Raw genomic sequence first — 18948 nt, 5'->3', positions numbered from 1 at the left:
TAAACTGTAATTCATCAGAACACTACCGCTTGCATCCTAACTGGCAGTAAGTCCTATTCATCCATTTCCCCAGTCTTCATCAACGTTCACTGGTTCCCTCTCTATTGAATTCAAAATCCTCCTCTTCATTGACAGATCCCTCCATGGCCTTGTTTGACCAAATCTACAACCTCCTCCAGCCTTTTGTCTTAGATCACAGCATCCACTCTTCTGAGTCTGGACTATGGTATGGACCCCACCCTGCTCTCCACTATACCTAGATAGAGGAGCCTTCAACCCTCACTCTGGAATTTTCTTCCTAAACCTCTCTGCCTTGCTACAGCACTCCTCAGCCTTCATAAACCTCTTCAAAATCTACATCTTTGACAGTACTTTTTGTCGCCTCCCTAATTCCATTACCTTGTAATGTTTCAATATGTTAAAGGCACTAGATAAATGTAAGCTGTTGTTCATGAGCTAATATTGCATGCAGTAATATATTATATAATGTAATAAATAACACATGGATGGGAGCATGTTCAAGGCTGCAACAGAAATTTAGGATTTGGATGACCCTCATAAACTGCTGAAGCTTTAATTTATGAGGGTGGGTTACAGCCCTGTTCCTCCCTCATAGTCATCTGTCGTTTCCTACAACAAAGGAATGCTTCACTTTATTTAATAAGTACAGTAGAAACCATTTGAACCACTTTAACCCTGTTGCAGATGAAAATGTTTGTATTAAGCAAATACTGTAGAAAGAATGAAGAGAGAAGGAAAGAAAGAAAGAAAGAAAGAAAGAACTTGCATCTATATAGCACCTTTCATAATCTCAGGACGTCCCAAAGCACTTCAGCTAGTGAAATATTTCTTGAAGTATTTTCACTGTTGTAATGTAGGAAATGCGGCAAGCAAATTGCACACAGCAAGGTCCCACAGACAGCCGTTAAATAAATGACCAGATAATCTGTTTTTAGTGATGTTGTTTGAGGGATAAATTTGCCCAGGATACTAGGAAAACTCCCCTGCTCTTCAAATAGTGCCTGGGGATCATTTACGTCTATACAAGACGGTAGATGGGATCTTGGTTTAATGCCTCATTCAAAAGATAACATCTCCGACAGTGTAGCACGCCCTCAGTACTGCACTGAATTGCTAGCCTATGTTATGTGCTCAAGCCTCTGGAGTGGGGCTTGAACCTACAATCTTCTGATTCAGAGGCATGAATGCTGCCACTGAGCCAAGACTGACAAATATTCCCTTTAAATCAAAATTTCTATCAACACCACGTCTATTAACAAACTTCCACTCTATTGGGAATGATGACAATCTATGGCTCCATACCATTCTGTACTTTAGGATAACTTACAGCGTACAGGCAATAAATAGTGCAGATGTAATATAATGGCTAACATATACTATCTGAAAGCTGGACAGAACATTTCGTACTTAAAGAGCACGGGTGAGGGGTGCCATGCATTTAAGAGATAACACTACCTCATGCTTTTCAATGCAGAGATCTTTTCAGTTATCTAACATGATATTCGCTTTCAGCTGGAGCACAATACCTTTTAAATTTTGCAGGGAGAGGTGGTGGCCGTTGGGTTGAAGAATCAGGCATCTGTGTTTGGGCTTTGTTCAGTGTCTTTCTTCTGTTTGCACTAACAAAGAGCTCAGATGGATTAGTGTAGGTGATTGTTTTATCACCACGTCTCTGATAGCTTGTCTCATGCCAATACGCGTCCAAATTCTCATACACGCTGTCTTCATCCGAAATCTGCTCAAAATTGTTGTTGGCATTGTTATTGATGGTTGCTGCTCTGTATCTTTGGTTGGCGTTTAGCGGGGTTAGATGAGGATTTACACACTGTACAGGGTGACAGGGTCTTCTATTATCCTTGTTTGGAGATTCGGTGCTGTCCATTTTACCTTGCCAAGGGTTAGGATTACTAAAGAATTGCTGTCTTTTTTTCATGGTACAGTATTTTGCAGCAGGCCCAGCTGCCTGTGGTTTCTCTTTGATAGACACCACTGTACATGACTGGGAGTAATTGTCTTTGTACAACCCCCTGTGTCGTAGACCTGTTGCTTTGCTTGCTGACATCTTGTGTTGCTGTGAAGGGAAGTTGCAATAATCACTTTCCATTTTGAAATTTCTTCAGTAGATATCTACTTCCATTTAAAGAAGGAAATGATGGGATGGCTGCTTACATTGAGGACCTTTCTTTTAACCCTTAGAGTTCTGAATTGAAACCGATTAGGAATATATAGGAGTAAATAATTCTTGTTAAGATCAGCAGATTAACAGGGATGGTTGAAGATCACCTTCTTTCTTTAAAGTTTTCAGTCCCAAGAAAAGGTCTTGTAACACTGGCATTCCTTATGTACAAATGTACCATTTTTGTACAGGGTTATCACGGGGGAAAAAAAAATTGGGGCAGTTATTCCGATACCCCTTTGTTTCCTGTTTGCATCTGTCATCTTATGCTCCACATTGCAAATGTTCTCACTGCCTTTCTCGAGTCTGTTGACTGAAGCTCCTGTAAAATGATAGATCCTCGATCCTTCATAGAAGTTGCTTCATCTCTTGCGGTACTCTTGCAATAATTCGGCGTTTAGTCTGTTGTTTGTTTGTTGTTTTATGCCTTGAGTGATTTCTTTTTGCGTAACATAAAATAGGCCCGTTTTTAACTAGCTGGAACGAGGCTTCTGTTGGTGCAAAAGCTTCCTGTGCTCTGGTTGCAGTGGTTTCTATGGCATCCAATGAATACACTTATTGAGATTATGAGTGAAACTTCTTTTTGGTGTCATTGCTACGATATTGACTATCGTATGGAAAATCAAACGTGCTACTTCCTGTCTCTCTCACATTCATAAAATCTATCTCTTCTGAGCTGTAAAGTTGGAAGATCTTATTACATTGTGGACATTTTAGTTTGGAAGTTTTCATTATTTTGCCAACTGCCAGCAAAAAGTATAAAATTTGTCACTTGCAACACTTAATTGCCAAATTATCTTAAACCACAGAAATTGAATGTTATGCATTGCAGGTGTTGTACCCTTGCCTAAAGCTGGGATGTAGTCTGTACAATTCATATTCAAAATGTATATATAGACTAATGAATATTCCTGGTTACATTTATGTATAATATGCAGTGTTTCCTGCCCAATTAAAGGGCAAAATGGGTTGTGTATTATACATGGATATTGAAACAAGACTCAACAATGATGGAATAAATCTTTATTCAATTGTTTAATGCGTAGCACATGAATTATAATGGGTGAAGGACAATAAGAACTTAGAAAATTCTAGATGAAAAAGAACCAAGAACTGTCTAGTTTGCCTTCTACCATCCTGGTCGTCGCATGATACAATGATAATGGAGTTGTTGATTAATCATAGCAATCAATCTCTATCAATTAGCCTACAATGTGAGGTGAGGAAAATCCGAGTGGTGGTAAGCTTTGGGAACAATAGGTCCAAAATCACCTGTTTTCTCCCAAGCATGCTACATGTATCACATTTCTCTAATTACTCATATACCGTATCCCAAAATATTATTTTCTGGAAGAATAAGAAGTCGCAAGAATTATAATAATGATAAACCTTTCAGAAACCCGCAAATTCATACCTATCGTCAGATTCTTTACAGCATGCAAGTCAGAAGGGAGTGGTGTTCTTTGGGTGGAATGCTACCTTCCAGTGAAAGCAGATGTCCAAGTTGCATGGATGAAAGTGGTGGAGAGAGTGAATGGAGTATTGCAGATACTTAGGACCCAGAAACAATTTGAAAAAAAACGTTTATTGAAGTCAGGAGGTATGCCAAAGTAAGTGTACACATCTTTGCATACATTATTAATATTGGGATTTAATATAAATGGCATGAACCAAATGGTGTTGTTGACTTGAAGTGCACTGGTGCTATAAATTTCTCAAAAATAGTACGGAAAGAATTTAAGTTCAACATGAAAACTCCATTTTCATTCATCATTAAAGTGACTTGTTCAAGAGGTGCATAGTGCTCTAATCATCAGTTTGATACAGCAGAGGACCTAATTAAATTTTGCAAATTATTCGCTGAGAATAAGCGTCAGGAGACTTTCTAACATTATCATATCCCATTACAGTAAAATTATACCCATGGCCTGCTAGCAGTACAATATTAAAACAAGCTTGGTATTGTGTTACTTATCTGCCATTTTGTCTCTAATTTGGAAAGAATGGCCTCAAATGGCTTCAATGATTACGACACAGTCCAACAGGTCTTTTCATGTTGAATTAATTTATGTAAAATAGCAAATTGATCAGGGCACAATTCTGAGAAAAGAGGATGATAAAGTCACCTTATTCTCCAACAATCCCAGTGAATAGAACGTCATTCTAACACCAGCAACTTTTTGTTATAAATCAACAAATACTGAGCAAGAGAGCTGAAAGCTTCATTTTGATAAGTTGTTGATATTTCCTATTCACCCTTTAACTTCATTATTTGGCCTTGCGAGGGAAATGTCCCATTCCACACCTCACTTTACGTTTGAGATTTGTCTAACACGTGGATGTACGAATTTATAATGGGAAAAAAGTTGACACAAAAGTACAACAAAAATATGATAACAGGAAGTAGGTTTTTATAGGCAGGAAGTGCACACAGACTTAAGATTTTTCACATATTACAGACATACACATTTGTAGAAAAATTAAGTTTGAACTGCAATCAGGAAAACAGCAAAATGGAAAAGGAAATGCAAAGAAAAAGCAGCAGAAAAACTATATAAATATGGGAGTAAAGCAATGAAATTAATTAATGATTGAAAGCATAATAAAAGTGTAGCGATGCCTTTATGAGTTCGTACTATGAGTATAGATCATTCATCGCTGGAAGCACTTATCAGGAATTTGGGTGTGTGCTCCACTGATTTTTCATTCATTAAAATTAAAATGAATAAACAGAAAATCATGGGGAGTTTATACCCAAATTCTGGATATGAGCCCCTACCGAGCGAGGCTGTGCACTGGGACAGCAAACTCATAAAATTACCATGTGTATTAGCCACTATTAAAGTAACACCTAGCTAACTGTGGGGAGGGGGGTGATTTTAACCCTACCTACCTAGCGGAAACCAGTCCAGATGGGATATTAAAATGCCCAGGTTACTTACCTGTTCTATGATTTTAATTCAGGCTTCTTGACTGGTGGCTAAGCCTCAATTGACATACGCAGATAGCGGTCCAATGACATCATCGGGGCCCAACTGCTATTTTAATGCTGGCCTGAGCGAGGAAGTCGCTGTGGCTTTTATGCCAGGTAAAGACCTGAAGAGGCCAGTTAAGGTAAGATTTTTAACTTTTCTCGTGGGTGTAGGAGCAGCAGGAGTGCTCCTCTGGGTCCCACAAGGAAAGTTGAGCCCTTCCCTTCCCCGAATTCTGCCCCTTCCCTCCCACGAGAGCCTCCTGGAACCCCCTCCCCTCACCTACCTGCATGCCAGTGGGCTGCCCGATCATTCACAGGCTGGCAGCTGCTTCCTACCCACTTTCCTCCCATTCTGGGTGGGAAGTGGACCAGGTGCATGTTAATGAGGCCTGAAAGTTAAAATAGCCGGGGCCCATTAACTGCTGCGGCAGGTGAGCTTCTAACTCCCCCGCCACCCACCCACCCAAAACCCACCCGGAGTAAAAATTGCGGCCGGATGTGGATTTTGTTTTGAAGCAGCCTTAACTGAGGCTTGTTGATGCTTTGATAAAAACAAAATAAAACTTGGGCATTAAAGTGTCAAGTAGCTTAACCTCTATTTAAAAAAAACCTTTCAAAAGGCCTAGCTTTTCAAAAATTAAAAAAGCTTCCGGGACACATTAAATGGAAAGATAAATTGAAAGTATTTCCTGCAACACTTATTTTCTCCTTTGAAAACCAGTCACCACAATAGGAGCCAATCCTAATCAGATTATCTATCTCTTGGAACTTTACAAAATGATGTTATTTTGAGCATCCCTTTTACTGCTATCATATTAACATGACTGTCTGCACGCACAAGCATGGGCGTTGCCACAAAAAACCATCTGGTAAATGAGCTGCTTTAACAGGGGGGCTCACTAAAAATCCTGTAGCAAATAATTTTAACAGAAAAATTGCATTCATAGATCAATGCATCAGTTCAGATGTCGCTTCTGAATCCACACACAGTTGCATTCATTGGCAAAACTCACTCAAACGCTTAGAATTTGTCTTTTGACAGTTAGCATTGCTGTCGGCATTCTAATGAGGGGATACTGTAGCATCTCTTTTTACATTAATGAGATTACTTGGTAAGTTATGTATAAGGTTTTGTGCTCGGAGGTCTAACCCTGTCTCAAGTTACTCATGTACGCTTCCAATGTGTGGCAAAGTCATCTTTAATTCAGAAGCAGGTAACTCTACTTTCCAGACCAAGATGCTGCGTGGATCTAGGAGGAAATGTAAAAAGGCAACAAAATCGGAAGAGAACAGACTGATGGAGAACGGAATTGCTGATGAAAATCAAATGAGTCCCACGCTGCAAGGACAAGGGCAGGGTACTGCTGAATCTGGGGTTCCTCTTCCTCCTGCTCCTCCTCCTCCTCCCCCTCCTGCTCCACGTATCAGGCCCAGACTGATATTTCATACACAGCTGGCTCATGGCAGTCCTACTGGCAGGATTGAAGGCTTCACCAATGTTAAGGAACTGTATGCCAAAATTGCAGAAGTCTTTGAGATCTCACCAGCAGAGGTGAGTACAGTTTGAGAGACTAAAAGTTGGCATTTTCTGGTACTGGGTATCGATTGTGGATTAGTACATCAGTTTTTTGCTTCATTACCAAAATACTTTGCCTGTCAGAGATTAAAATTCCTTTTTTATACAGGACCTATTCAATGTAGCACCAAAAGTTTCAAGTGAGTGGTTTATTTCTGAGTTATTTAGATTTCAGAACTTATACCCAGTAGCAGATATAATAGTAGGTATTTTATGAATGTTTCACATAGATTTCAAAGTCCTTTTCATACAGAGACATTTGTAATTTTTACACTTGACAATACATTGAAGTACACCATTGTCCAGAAGTTACTGCTGGTGATATTAGATGAATGCCCAATACAGTTGTGTGATATTCCTCCCTCCACTATTTTAGTGGAGGAGTTAACACATTTAAAATAAACAGGCTAATGGCTGTATCAAAATTGCGACAGAGAAATGTTATATGAACACATTGGCTTAGAAATTCGGGCGCACCTACTTTGGGGGTGGGGGGCACAGGGTACGTTCCCCGCACCTGAGTGGTGAGGCCCGAGGCATCCCCGATATTAGGCCTTGGGCCTCATTTCCATGAAGTGGGCGAGCTGCCTCTTACTCTCCGCGAAGTGTGGTTGAAAATTGAGTTGTTGTGACGGTACAGAAGGCCTCACATAAGTGAGAAAGGGGGCGACTGGAGGAGAGGATCGGGGACCAGGGGGGAGGGGGAATTGTTAGCTGGGGGGTGGGGGAGGTTTGGGAGCCGGAACGATGGCAGCCCACGTTCTTTTATTGTGGGGTTGGGAGGAGCGCTCCTGCTCCTCCTGGAGCCACATTCAAACTTACCTTGCTGGTTACGGCCTGGTTTTCCTGAATGCAGTTGACCCTCGCACTGGCTGCCCCAGGGCAAATCAATTGTGCAGTAGGAACCTCTAGCAGATGTTAAGCCTCTTATTTGCATATGCAAAGGGTCTAATGCCTGTTTCAGTTGGGCACAGCGTGCTGATTTTTTGGCCATTACCAATATGGCGGGCGGCACACTTCCGGCTCATAATGAGTGTGCGCTTCCTGCCCGCTATGTTGGATGGTTAGGAGGTCATTTAATGCCCAAAAAACGGGAGCTGTGATAGAGGGCATATCATTTATATAGATAGCAACAAAGTCGAGAGTGTGCAATGTTCAGTTAAGGCACTCGTGCATAAATGTTGCTTAGCCACTCATCTCCAAATGTTGCTTTGCCATTCATCAAATGTGGCTTAACTATCCATCATCAGATTTGGCTGGTCCACATCAAGTGCTAACAGGTCTCACTCTCCTTTACCGAAACTGTTCACTACACTAGGTTCATCCTGGGAAGCAAAGACAACCCCCAGCTTTTTTTCTCCACTACCTCCATCTCTCTCCTGCCCCATTACTCTCACCTCCAACAAGATGTGTGAGGAGCTCATGGACATCTATTCAGTTGCCTCTGCTGCTGCCCCCTCCTTTCCCTTGCCCACCAAGCCAAACCTCCCCCAGGCTCCTCCCTCCTCTAGACCTCAACTCCTGTCTTTCTCTAGTTTCTTTTCCATCTCCCCCCCTCCCTTCCTCCCCCATGCCCTCTTCAGGCTCATCTGACCCATGAGACCCAACTGCTGCTTCCTTAACTCCATGCCTACTAAACTGATGACCACCCAACTTCCTTTTCCTGGTCCCCATGCTAGCTGACATTGTCTAGATAAATAGAAAATAGTTATCTAGTTAAAGAGAAAATAGTTAGTAGCAGCCAGCATTCATTTCGAAAGGGATGATTGTGCTTGACAAACCTCCTAGAATGGTAGATGGGGGAAATGCAGTGGATGTAGTGCACACAGATTCTATGAAAGCCTTTGACAAGCTACAAATGTAAGGAATCTTACAACACCAGGTTATAGTCCAACAAATTTATTTTAAAATCACAAGCTTTCGGAGATTACCCCCTTCGTCAGGTGAATGAGTGAAAGGTTCTCAAATCGCATATCTTATATTAGGCTGGGACACCATCACACCAATCAAAAGGTGTCGTTGGTGTTCAGACAGATTAGCCACGGAGAACAGTATGTCCCAGTACACTGAATATACATTGTGTCAAATTACACAGACAGAGAGAAAGAGACCCAAATGGCAGAAAGAGAGAGAGAGAATATTAAAAACAGATAACTTTTTTTTCCCCTTGCTGGTGGGGTTACGTGTAGCGTGACATGAACCCAAGATCCCGGTTGAGGCCGTCCTCATGGGTGCGGAACTTGGCTATCAATTTCTGCTCGACGATTTTGCGTTGTCGTGTGTCTCGAAGGCCGCCTTGGAGAACGCTTACCCGAAGATCGGTGGCTGAATGTCCTTGACTGCTAAAGTGTTCCCCGACTGGGAGGGAACCCTCCTGTCTGGCGATTGTTGCGCGGTGTCATTTGACAAGTTACCACATGGAAGATTATTAGAGAATATTCAGGGGTATGGAATTGGGGACGAAAGCAAACTGGATTAAAAATTAGTTAGAAGGGAGAAAACAGAAACTAGGAGTTAATGGCAGTTTTTCAGGGTGGGTGGAAGTGGGCAGTCATGTCCTTCAGGGTTCAGTTCTAGGGTCACTTCTGTTCAATGATTTAGATATAGGCCTAGAGGGAGTGGTGTTGAAATTTGCAGACGATACAAAAATTGGAGTATAGATAATTATTGATAAGATGCGGTTGGCTAAAAAGTGGCAGATGGAATTCAATGTCAGCAACGTGAGGTGATGATGCATTTTGGTAAAAAATAACAGAAGTCTTAATGGAAGTAGGCTTGGTGCTGTGGAAGATCAGAGGGACTTGGGATACAGGTTCACAAAATATAAAAGCCAATAGGTAATGATGAGCCTCTATAAAAACATAATAAGATCTCAGTCAGAATACTGTGTCCAGTATTGGGCTCCACACTACAGAACGGATATTGAGGCTTTAGTAAGGGTATTATGCACATTCACTGGGATGCTGCCTGGTATGAGGAAGTACAAAAATGAAGAAAGGTTTGAAAAATTGGGTCCTTTTTTTAGAACAACACAGATCATGGGGCAATATAATACCAACATTTAAAATTATGAAAGAATAGAATAGGGTAGAGAGAAGCAGATTGTTTCCGATAGTTGAAGGGTCAAGAACAAGGGGTCATAGATACAAGATTAAATGTAAGAGATTTAGAACAGTGTTGTCCAACAAAAATCGCTGCAACAAAAATGGCTGTGGTGAAACTGTTTTAGCCACGTGCACTAATTTTAGTAGAAAATGCCTTACATACAGTCACACAAATGTACTTGACGTGTATATTCAGGTGAAACTTCTTTACCCAGAGAGTGGTTAGAATGTGGAACTCACTACCACAAGGAGCAGTTGAGGCGACTAGCATAGATGCATTTAAGGGGAAGCTAGATAAACACATGAGGGATAAAGGAATAGAAGGATATGCTGATAGGATTAGATGAAGTAGGGAGGGAGGAGGCTCATGTGGAGCATAAACACCGGCATAGACCTGTTGGGCCAATGGCCTGTTTCTGTGCTGTACATTCTATGTAATTCTATGTAAAGCAAACACCTACCACCATTCAGCAAACAAGGAAGTAAAACACTCACAACGATCAAAAAACACTCGCACACTCTGCTTTTTGTCTTATCGTTTATCAACAAATGCACAAAAAGGTTAAAGTACACATTCATACACCTTGCGAATATGAATATTGAGATCACATGCCCAACAACAGTGTCTGTTACTCATTTTTTATTTCCTAATCAGAAATGCAATTAGCTACACCTGGATTCCCAATTAGCCACACATAGCTAAAGGCTAATGCATTGGACAACACTGAGTCAGAACAGAAAGTATGAACGATTTCTTCGCTTGGAGAGTTGCGAGGCTGTTGAATTCACTTTCAGAGTTAGTGGTTATGTCAACATTCAAGATTAGATTGGATAGGTGGATGAAGGAAAAGGGGTTGAAAGGATATGGAAACAGGGTTGGTAAATGTGATTGGAACAGAATTAAGATTGGTTTCGAGGCCCTTTGTGGTTGAATAACCTGCCTAAAGTCACGTATGGTTGCATGCATTAAAAATGGCCATATGAGTAAAATGCCAGAAGTCTGTCAGCACTCATGGAACCTTATTAATGTCTTCAGAAGAGAAGAAAAAATTAGAAGAAAGAAGGAAAATGATGTCCAAAGATGAAAGTGCTACAGTGGATGAACTCAGTAGTGGACCCAGCAGCCCAGTAGTATCTGGCCAAGTAAACTTGTCTGTGGTGCTTGGAGAACTTATTAATTTTTCTTCCATTTCCTGGAAGGTAGTGATAACAGCTGTGTGACACCCTGCCATGTGGCACAGCTTGAAATAGTCAAAGATAGAGACTCGTAGAGCAGCAGCATTGGTTGGGGGGGTGCGGGGTTGGTCCGACGGCAATCAGGTCCTTTAATATGGGGCCGAGAGGAGCAAATGTGAAAGAAGTTGTGTTATCTTGCTTAAAAAAAGTTGCCAAACAGAAATTTATGATCCAACTGGAGACTATCCAAGCTGGGTAGTCATGGAGTCTTACTGTAATCTTTGCTGCAATGTTTGGCCCAGAACTTCCTGCAGTGACGAGATCAGTGACATCCTCAGGGGTTAGTCAGAACCTCAGGGGTTTGCTATGTTCACATGCAGTTAGATCTTTTGAGAGTAAGTCTATAATTATCATTCTATAATTTTCCATGAAAAATAATTTTGAAAAACATTATTGTAACACTGAGGGTACACTGAAGAAAACAGGGAGACTTTTTTTTAAATTGGGCAAATTATATAATTTTTTCAGTAAAATAAAATTGTGACATTTTTACAAGTGTAATTTATTCCATTATATAAGCGTGTTATTAGAATTTGCTATGTGTGAACAGTGGATATGCTGGATGGCATTACATAGATACAGGATATTTGGGACTTCAAATTATGCCATGAAGCACAGCAATTTATCAATGTCACTGAATCATCACCGTATAATAATAATGAATCCTCCTAACTATCGGTTGTGCAAACCACAATTATATGTTGAAATAATCAAAATTAAGAAGATATACTAATACCTGCACATTTTCATTTTGTTTTACCCTGGTTTGGGCTCTTTTGTGATATAAATAAGCATAGTATTACACTATCACATGGGGAATAGCACAGCTGAACCCTGTTATTTATGTGACACATTGGAACAGCCAGATGGTCAATATTGCCTGAGACATGACATTAAGTGGTTTAAGTTCCACGGTATCTCAAAGCTTTAGGGTCACTAGTAAGACGTCAGCTTCAAGTTTTTGTGTGCAGTATTTCAACAGAGTCATTAACCTGTTTATTCTAAGTATTTTAACCCCCAAATGAACTTGCAAAAATAAAGAGAAAAGGTACGGAAATCATTGTAAGTTCTATTTAAAGAGATAAAGAAGTCGGAATAAAAGCGTGTAAGAAATATTGCAGCAACAAGGCAAAGTGATTCAAGAATGAACTGTATAGATACATTTGTGTGTTCCTGGAACTGATCAGAAAATTGATATACAGGTCAGAGATGACTCATGTACGCTTGCATATGAAACTCAGGATAGTTGTAGCTGTTTGAGGGACTGTAACAGAGAGCAACTTATGAGATTGAATGAGCAACCATTAGAAAAATTGGAATTGTGTGACTATAAATAACCTTATAATAAAATGAGATTTTTAAATCCTCATTGCTATTCATACCATAAGTAATACTCTCATCTTTATTTTCAAATGATTCTATGTTTTCTAAAGAAAACCATCAGATGAAATGGTTCATAAAAGCAGTGGGAAATATCCAGTTCTATCTGTTTGGATAAATATTCACTTACCAATTATATAAGGGTCACAGCTGAAACACAAACCTTTATCTTTCCAATGAACGCTGAACCTTTACATTTCCACTGTTTTTATTACTGTATTTTAAGTACTTTTTTTTGTCTCTGCAGATTCTCTTCTGCACATTAAATACTCACAAAGTAGATATGCAGAAATTATTGGGAGGCCAGATTGGACTGGAGGACTTTATCTTTGCCCATGTAAAAGGACAAATGAAAGAAGTGGAGGTGACGAAATCAGAGGATGCTCTTGGTCTGACCATCACCGACAATGGCACAGGCTATGCCTTCATCAAGGTACCACCAGTGAAGATTGTGGACACTGTCATTCAAGTATGACTCAATAAAACAGGAGGGGGGGCAGGGAGTTGAGAGGATGATATAAAGAATGAAGTATGAAAAGAGGATTATTTTTGTAGATATAAAAGTCTTTCCTACTGTTCAAAACACAAACTAAACATAAATGGTTAGAATAACTAAGCCTGGAATTGCACTCGTGGTGCAAGAGAGGGCTTTTGTGCTGCATTGTTGGTACAAATTGCTCCAGTGCAGAGGTGCATTGACTGCCCTGAAGGTTGTACGTGAGAATAATTATACATAGCTGCCAGCACAGTTTGGCTCTGTGTATTGAGCTAGCTCAATGGAGCAAGCAGAATTTCTGGCTGTCAAGTCCAAATTAAAGGGATGTGTTCAGTTAAAGGTGGGTGCCAGCGTATGGAGACAAATGGTTGTTTCAGCTTTATCAAGCCTCAAAATCAATTTAGGAAACTTGTCAGCCTTGGCCAAGGCTGGGTTGAGGGAAGGAGAGAAGTGAAAGGAAACCCTATGTAGAGTCACAAAACTGATTCTGTAGGTAAATGAATAAGTGGTACAGCAGTTGTTCCCCTGTTTCAAGGATGACTCAATAGACATGTAGCTGCATGAGGTGAGTATGATGCGGATTGCCCAATTTGGCACTTCAGGGCATTCTCCCCAGACACCAGGGCACCATTCATGGCAACAAGTGGTAAAATTGGACCACTAGATGGAGACTAGCTGAAATGAATGAAAAACTTAGATGAACCCATATTTAGATTTTCTATGGGATTCCACATTTAAATGTTGGATGACACTTTTGTGTTGAGGGGGAGGACCAGAAATGTTCTCAGTAGTGGCAGCCTTTGGAGGAATTCTGTCCATGCTGCCACTGACATTGCCTAACTATCAGCCACTGGCATTGCCCACCTGTCAGCTGGTGCGATTTTGTACACCTCTATCAAATCTCCTCTCAACTTTCTCTGCTCTAAGGAGAACAACCCCAGCTTCTCCAGTCTATCCACGTAACTGAAGTCCCTCATCCCTGGAACCATTCTAGTAAATCTTTGCTGCACACTCTCTAAGTTAGCTGGTGGCATTGCCTATCTGATACCTGGTGGCATTGCCCATCTGTAAGTTGGTGGCATTGCCCATCTGTTAGCTGGTGCCATGGCCCATCTGTTAACTGGTGCTATGGCCCATCTGTTACCTGGTGACATTGCCTATCTGTTACCTGGTGGCATTGCCCATCTGTAAGTTGGTGGCATTGCCCATCTGTTAGCTGGTAGCATTGCCTACCTGATTTGCCCCACTTGAGAATGGAATCTGAAGAGCACTACGTACTGTAAAACTGATTATCATAGAATCATAGAATCATTGAATGGTTACGGCACAGAAGGAGGCCATTCAGCCCATCGAGCCCAGGCCAGCTCTCTGCAAGAGCAATCCAGTTAGTCGCAATCCCCTGCCCTTTCCCCGTAGCCCTGCAATTTTTTTCCCTTCAAGTACTTATCTAATTCCTTTTGAAAGCCACTATTGAATCTACCACCACCACCCTTTCAGGCAGTGCATTCCAGATCATAACCACTCGCAGCGTAAAAAAGTTTTTCCTCATGTTGCCATTGGTTCTTTTGCCAATCATCTTAAATCTGTGTCCTCTGGTTCTCGACCCTTCTGCCAATGGGAAGAGTTTCGCTCTATCTATTCTGTCTAGACCCCTTATGATTTTGTACACCTCTATCAAATCTCCTCTCAACTTTCTCTGCTCTAAGGAGAACAACCCCAGCTTCTCCAGTCTATCCACGTAACTGAAGTCCCTCATCCCTGGAACCATTCTAGTAAATCTTTGCTGCACACTCTCTAAGGCCTTCACATCCTTGCTAAAGTGCAGTGCCCAGAATTGGACACAATACTCCAATTGTGGCCGAACCAGTGTTTTATAAAGGTTCATCATAACCTCCTTGCTTTTGTACTCTATGCCTCTAGTTATAAAGCCCAGGATCCCGTATGCTTTTTTAACTGCTTTCTCAACCTGCCCTGCCACCTTCAACGACCTGTGCACATATAGCCCCCCGATCTCTCTGTTCCTGCACCCCCTTTAGAATTGTACCCGTTAGTTTATATTGCCTCTCCTTGTTCTTCCGACCAAAATGTATCAATTCGCACTTCTCTGCATTAAATTTCATCTGCCACGTATCCACCCATTCCACCAACCTGTCTATGTCCTCTTGAAGTCTGTCACTTTCCTCCTCACTGTTCACTACACTTCCAAGTTTTGTGTATTTGCATTAAATACATTTTCAATATCTTTGCAAATTTCAGCAGTCCTGTGAAATCTTATTTACCATAGCTTTAAATAACAATCTATCTCAGAGCACCAACACTTTACACATGCTCTTATTTAAAATTGAAGTGCTGATGATCAGAGCAGATCTGTCATTACGTGATCTTTTGGTTAGTAACTGTTTAGCTGTAGAAATGATAAGAGCAGCATTTTTGGTGCTCTGCCTCGCCCCAGCTGAACAAAGTGAGCAACTGGATTTTAATTGGGATAAACTATGACCGGAAAGATTTTTGTATTACTGTAACTCTCAGCAGTATAAACGCCTAAAATGGGTCACTAAGTTTACTTAGTTACTAAAAATAACAATCTACCTCAGAGCAGCAACATTTTGCACATGCTCCTGTTTAAAATTAAAGTGCTGATGATCAGAGCAGATGTGTCATTACGTGATCATTTGGTTAGTAAATTTTTGTATGTTTTCAATGTGAGCAATATTGCATCCAACAGGAAAAGGCACCAGTCATTGTCAGTAACACTTACCGACACCTTAAATGGCTTCAATGAGCAGTGGGTGCTAAATTAATGCCAGAACACTTGTGTTTATAACTTCTTTCTACATAGGGTCAGCAAACTGAAAATAGTTGATGCTGTGATTGCTCGTTTCTTGGTTTCCTGCTCAGTTTAATGCTGTGTTTTTTGGGCTGTAGCAGTTGAAAACATATCCCCAGGCTTTTCTACCTCCTCCTCTGATCTTTACTTGCTCCTTTCCCTACATCCTTGCTGCTACAGCTTTGAGGGTTTTGTAGCTCTTTCCTGCATTGCTACACTAAAAGTTATTCATTTTTGAAGGACTAAATTCCTCTGATTACAGATTGTATCACAGTTTTCTGAGTAAAATATTACTGTAGGAAATTAATCAAATGGTTGAACAATCAAATTTCCTAGGACTAACTCGGCCAAACAATCATATCTAGCTGTAAAATGCTAGAATCCATTTAAATTTGTGAGCATTAAGCAGTCGTTGAGAGAAGACACTAAGGGATATGGGGATAGGGTGGGAAATTGGAGTTGAGGTAGAAGGCTCGAGGGGCCGTATGGCCTACTCTTGCTCCTATTTCTTATGTTCTTATGTTCATGTAGCTCTTGATGGGATTCAAACCTTGCTTTCACATGTCAAAGAATAATTCTTTAGGATAATTGCCAGCTAAAGTCAGATTAATGACTTCTTTCAGTCATTGATTAACTTAATGAATCGCGTAAACTGTGCCTCTCTATTAAACTTTGCAGTTCATTATGAAAAATGTCATCTGTTTCATACGGCTAATTAAATTTGTTTTTACTGAACAATAACTTTTGATTTCACAGAGGATAAAAGAAGATAGTACTATTGACAGAATCAAGACAGTCTGCGTTGGAGACCACATAGAAGGAATAAACAATCAGACGATAGTAGGTTGTCGACACTATGAAGTTGCCAAGATGTTGAAAGATTTGCCTAAAGGCCAACCGTTCATACTTGGGTTAGTGGAACCAAGGAAGGCTTTTGGTGAGTCAATCAACAAACTAGCTCCACATTCTAATCACACATCATTAACATTTTATATATAAGACAACATTTATTTTGTTAAGACTATGTTCTTGACACCATTCTCTAGAACCAATCCATCATGTAATGATGCAACAATTTACTAATGGATGACTTAGGAATGCCATTGTAATTTTAAGATTTATTAATTTTTAAACATTTTTACTGACAGAATTATCATTCCATTTTCAAGTAGGGTTGGAGCTGCCCTGATTTTCCAACACACATCCATTATTGCCACACAAGAGGTTGTTACACAAGATTAGGGCTCTTGGAATTGGGAGTAATATATTAGCATGGAATGAGGATTGGTTAACGGACAGAAAACAGAGAGTAGAAATAAATGGGTAATTTTCGGGTTGGCAGGTTGTAACTAGTGGGGTGCCGGAGGGAACAGTGCTTGGGTCTCAGCTATTTACAATCTATATTAATGACTTAGATGAAGGGACTGAGTGTAATGTATCCAAGTTTGCTGACGATATAAAGCTAGGTGGGAAAGTAGGCTGTGAGGAGGACGCAAACAGGCTCCAAAGGGATATAGACAGGTTAAGTGAGTGGACGAGAAGGTGGCAGATACAGTATAATGTAGGGAAATGTGAAATTATCCACTTTGGTAGGAAGAATAGAAAAGCAGAATATTTTATAAAAGGTGAGAGTCTAAGAAATGTTGGTCGTCAGAGGGATTTGGGTGTCCTTGTACATGAATCATACAAGTCATGATGTGGAGATGCCGGTGATGGACTGGGGTGGACAAATGTAAGGAGTCGCACAACACCAGGTTATAGTCCAACAGCTTTATTTGAAATCCTGCTGTTGAAAGCTGTTGGACTATAACCTGGTGTTGTGCGACTCCTTACATGAATCATACAAGGTTATCATGCAGGTACAGCAAGCAATTAGGAAGGCAAGTGGTATGTTAGCCTTTATTGCAAGGGGGTTGAAGTATAAGAGGAAGGAAGTCTTGCTGCAATTATACAGGGCTCTGGTGAGACCACACTTGGAGTACTGTGTACAGTTTTTATCTCCTTACCTAAGGAAGGATATACTTGCCTTGGAGGGGGTGCAACGAAGGTTCACTAGATTGATTCCTGGGGTGAGATGGTTGTCCTGCGAGGAGAGACTGAGTAGAATGGAGTTAGGAGAATGAGAGGTGATCCTTAGAGGGCTTGACAGGGTCGATGCTAAGAGGCTGTTTCCCCTGGCCGGAGAGTCTAGAATTAGAGGTCATAGTCTCAAGATAAGGGGTCGGCCATTTAGGACCGAGATGAGGAAAAATGTCTTCACTCAGATAGTTGTGAATCTTTGGAATTCTCTACCCCAGAGGGCTGTGGATGCTCAGTCATTGAGTATATTCAAGACTGAGATCGATGGATATTTGGACACTAAGGGAATCAAGGGATATGGGGATAAGGCGGGAAAGTGGAGTTGAGATCGAACATCAGCCATGATCTTATTGAATGGCAGAGCAGGCTCGAGGGTCCGTATGGCCTACTCCTGCTCCTATTTCTTATGTTCTTATGTTCTTATTGCATTGTTTGCAAAGGATCATATACTCCACATTAGTTAATTAATAGATGAATGTCCTGTTTACTTGGCAGCTTCTATCAGTGAGGCAGATGGTGATGGCTGTGTTGGAAAGAATGTTCCAATCCTAACAAACACTAGGGGGGTGATTTTAGGGGCAATTGCAGGTGCGTTGGGAGCTGGGGGGCTCCAAAAATTGCGGAAATCCCGTTTGGGTTCAGAAGCCGGCTCCAACCCACCGACTTCCAAGTTTCCCAGGAACCCACCTGTGTGCGCAGGGGCGACCCGAAAATGGAAGCCCCGCCAGCAATTAAAGCCGGCGGGGTGACAGTTAAAGGGCCAGATGTACCTCACTGCGGACATGAAATCTGCTAGCTCCTCAGCGGAGCCAAGCCTTAAATGGGAGGAGGCAACCTGGGGGGTCATTGAGAGGCTGGCAGCGAGTGGCAAAACTTTTGTGGAGCCAAGAGTAATGTTCATGTTCCTCCTGGCCTCACAAAAACCAGCGGCACCGAGGTTTATGCCCTGTTTTCAGAGAAGCCTGCAGCGGTCCCTTTAAGGATCTTTGGGTCGGTTGCTCTACATCCATTACCGACACACAGGTACCTGAAAATTGTGTTCGGATGTTTATGCAACTTAGCATGCTGTTCACTTTTTT

At 41.1% G+C, this 18948-nt stretch overlaps 2 protein-coding genes across 2 annotated transcripts in view; one reads left to right on the top strand and one right to left on the bottom strand.

The window, feature by feature from the left end:
* The window catches only part of peak3 (PEAK family member 3), a 50371-nt gene extending 48135 nt beyond the window's left edge, over positions 1-2236 (bottom strand). Inside the window, exon 1 of the mRNA XM_067968289.1 lies at positions 1548-2236. Within this exon, the coding sequence (XP_067824390.1) occupies positions 1548-2125 (578 nt within the window). The 5' untranslated portion in view covers positions 2126-2236. The remainder of the gene's footprint in view (positions 1-1547) is intronic.
* A 4184-nt stretch (positions 2237-6420) lies between these two features.
* The window catches only part of LOC137299768 (PDZ domain-containing protein GIPC3-like), a 61062-nt gene continuing 48534 nt past the window's right edge, over positions 6421-18948 (top strand). Inside the window, exons 1-3 of the mRNA XM_067968711.1 lie at positions 6421-6723; positions 12715-12900; positions 16547-16727. Of these exons, the coding sequence (XP_067824812.1) occupies positions 6469-6723; positions 12715-12900; positions 16547-16727 (622 nt within the window). The 5' untranslated portion in view covers positions 6421-6468. The remainder of the gene's footprint in view (positions 6724-12714; positions 12901-16546; positions 16728-18948) is intronic.

Source organism: Heptranchias perlo, chromosome 29 (genome assembly GCF_035084215.1).
Source record: "Heptranchias perlo isolate sHepPer1 chromosome 29, sHepPer1.hap1, whole genome shotgun sequence".
Classification (NCBI taxonomy): domain Eukaryota; kingdom Metazoa; phylum Chordata; class Chondrichthyes; order Hexanchiformes; family Hexanchidae; genus Heptranchias; species Heptranchias perlo.
Note: the sequence above shows the minus strand (reverse complement) of the source record. Positions and strands in the feature narration are given on the sequence as shown.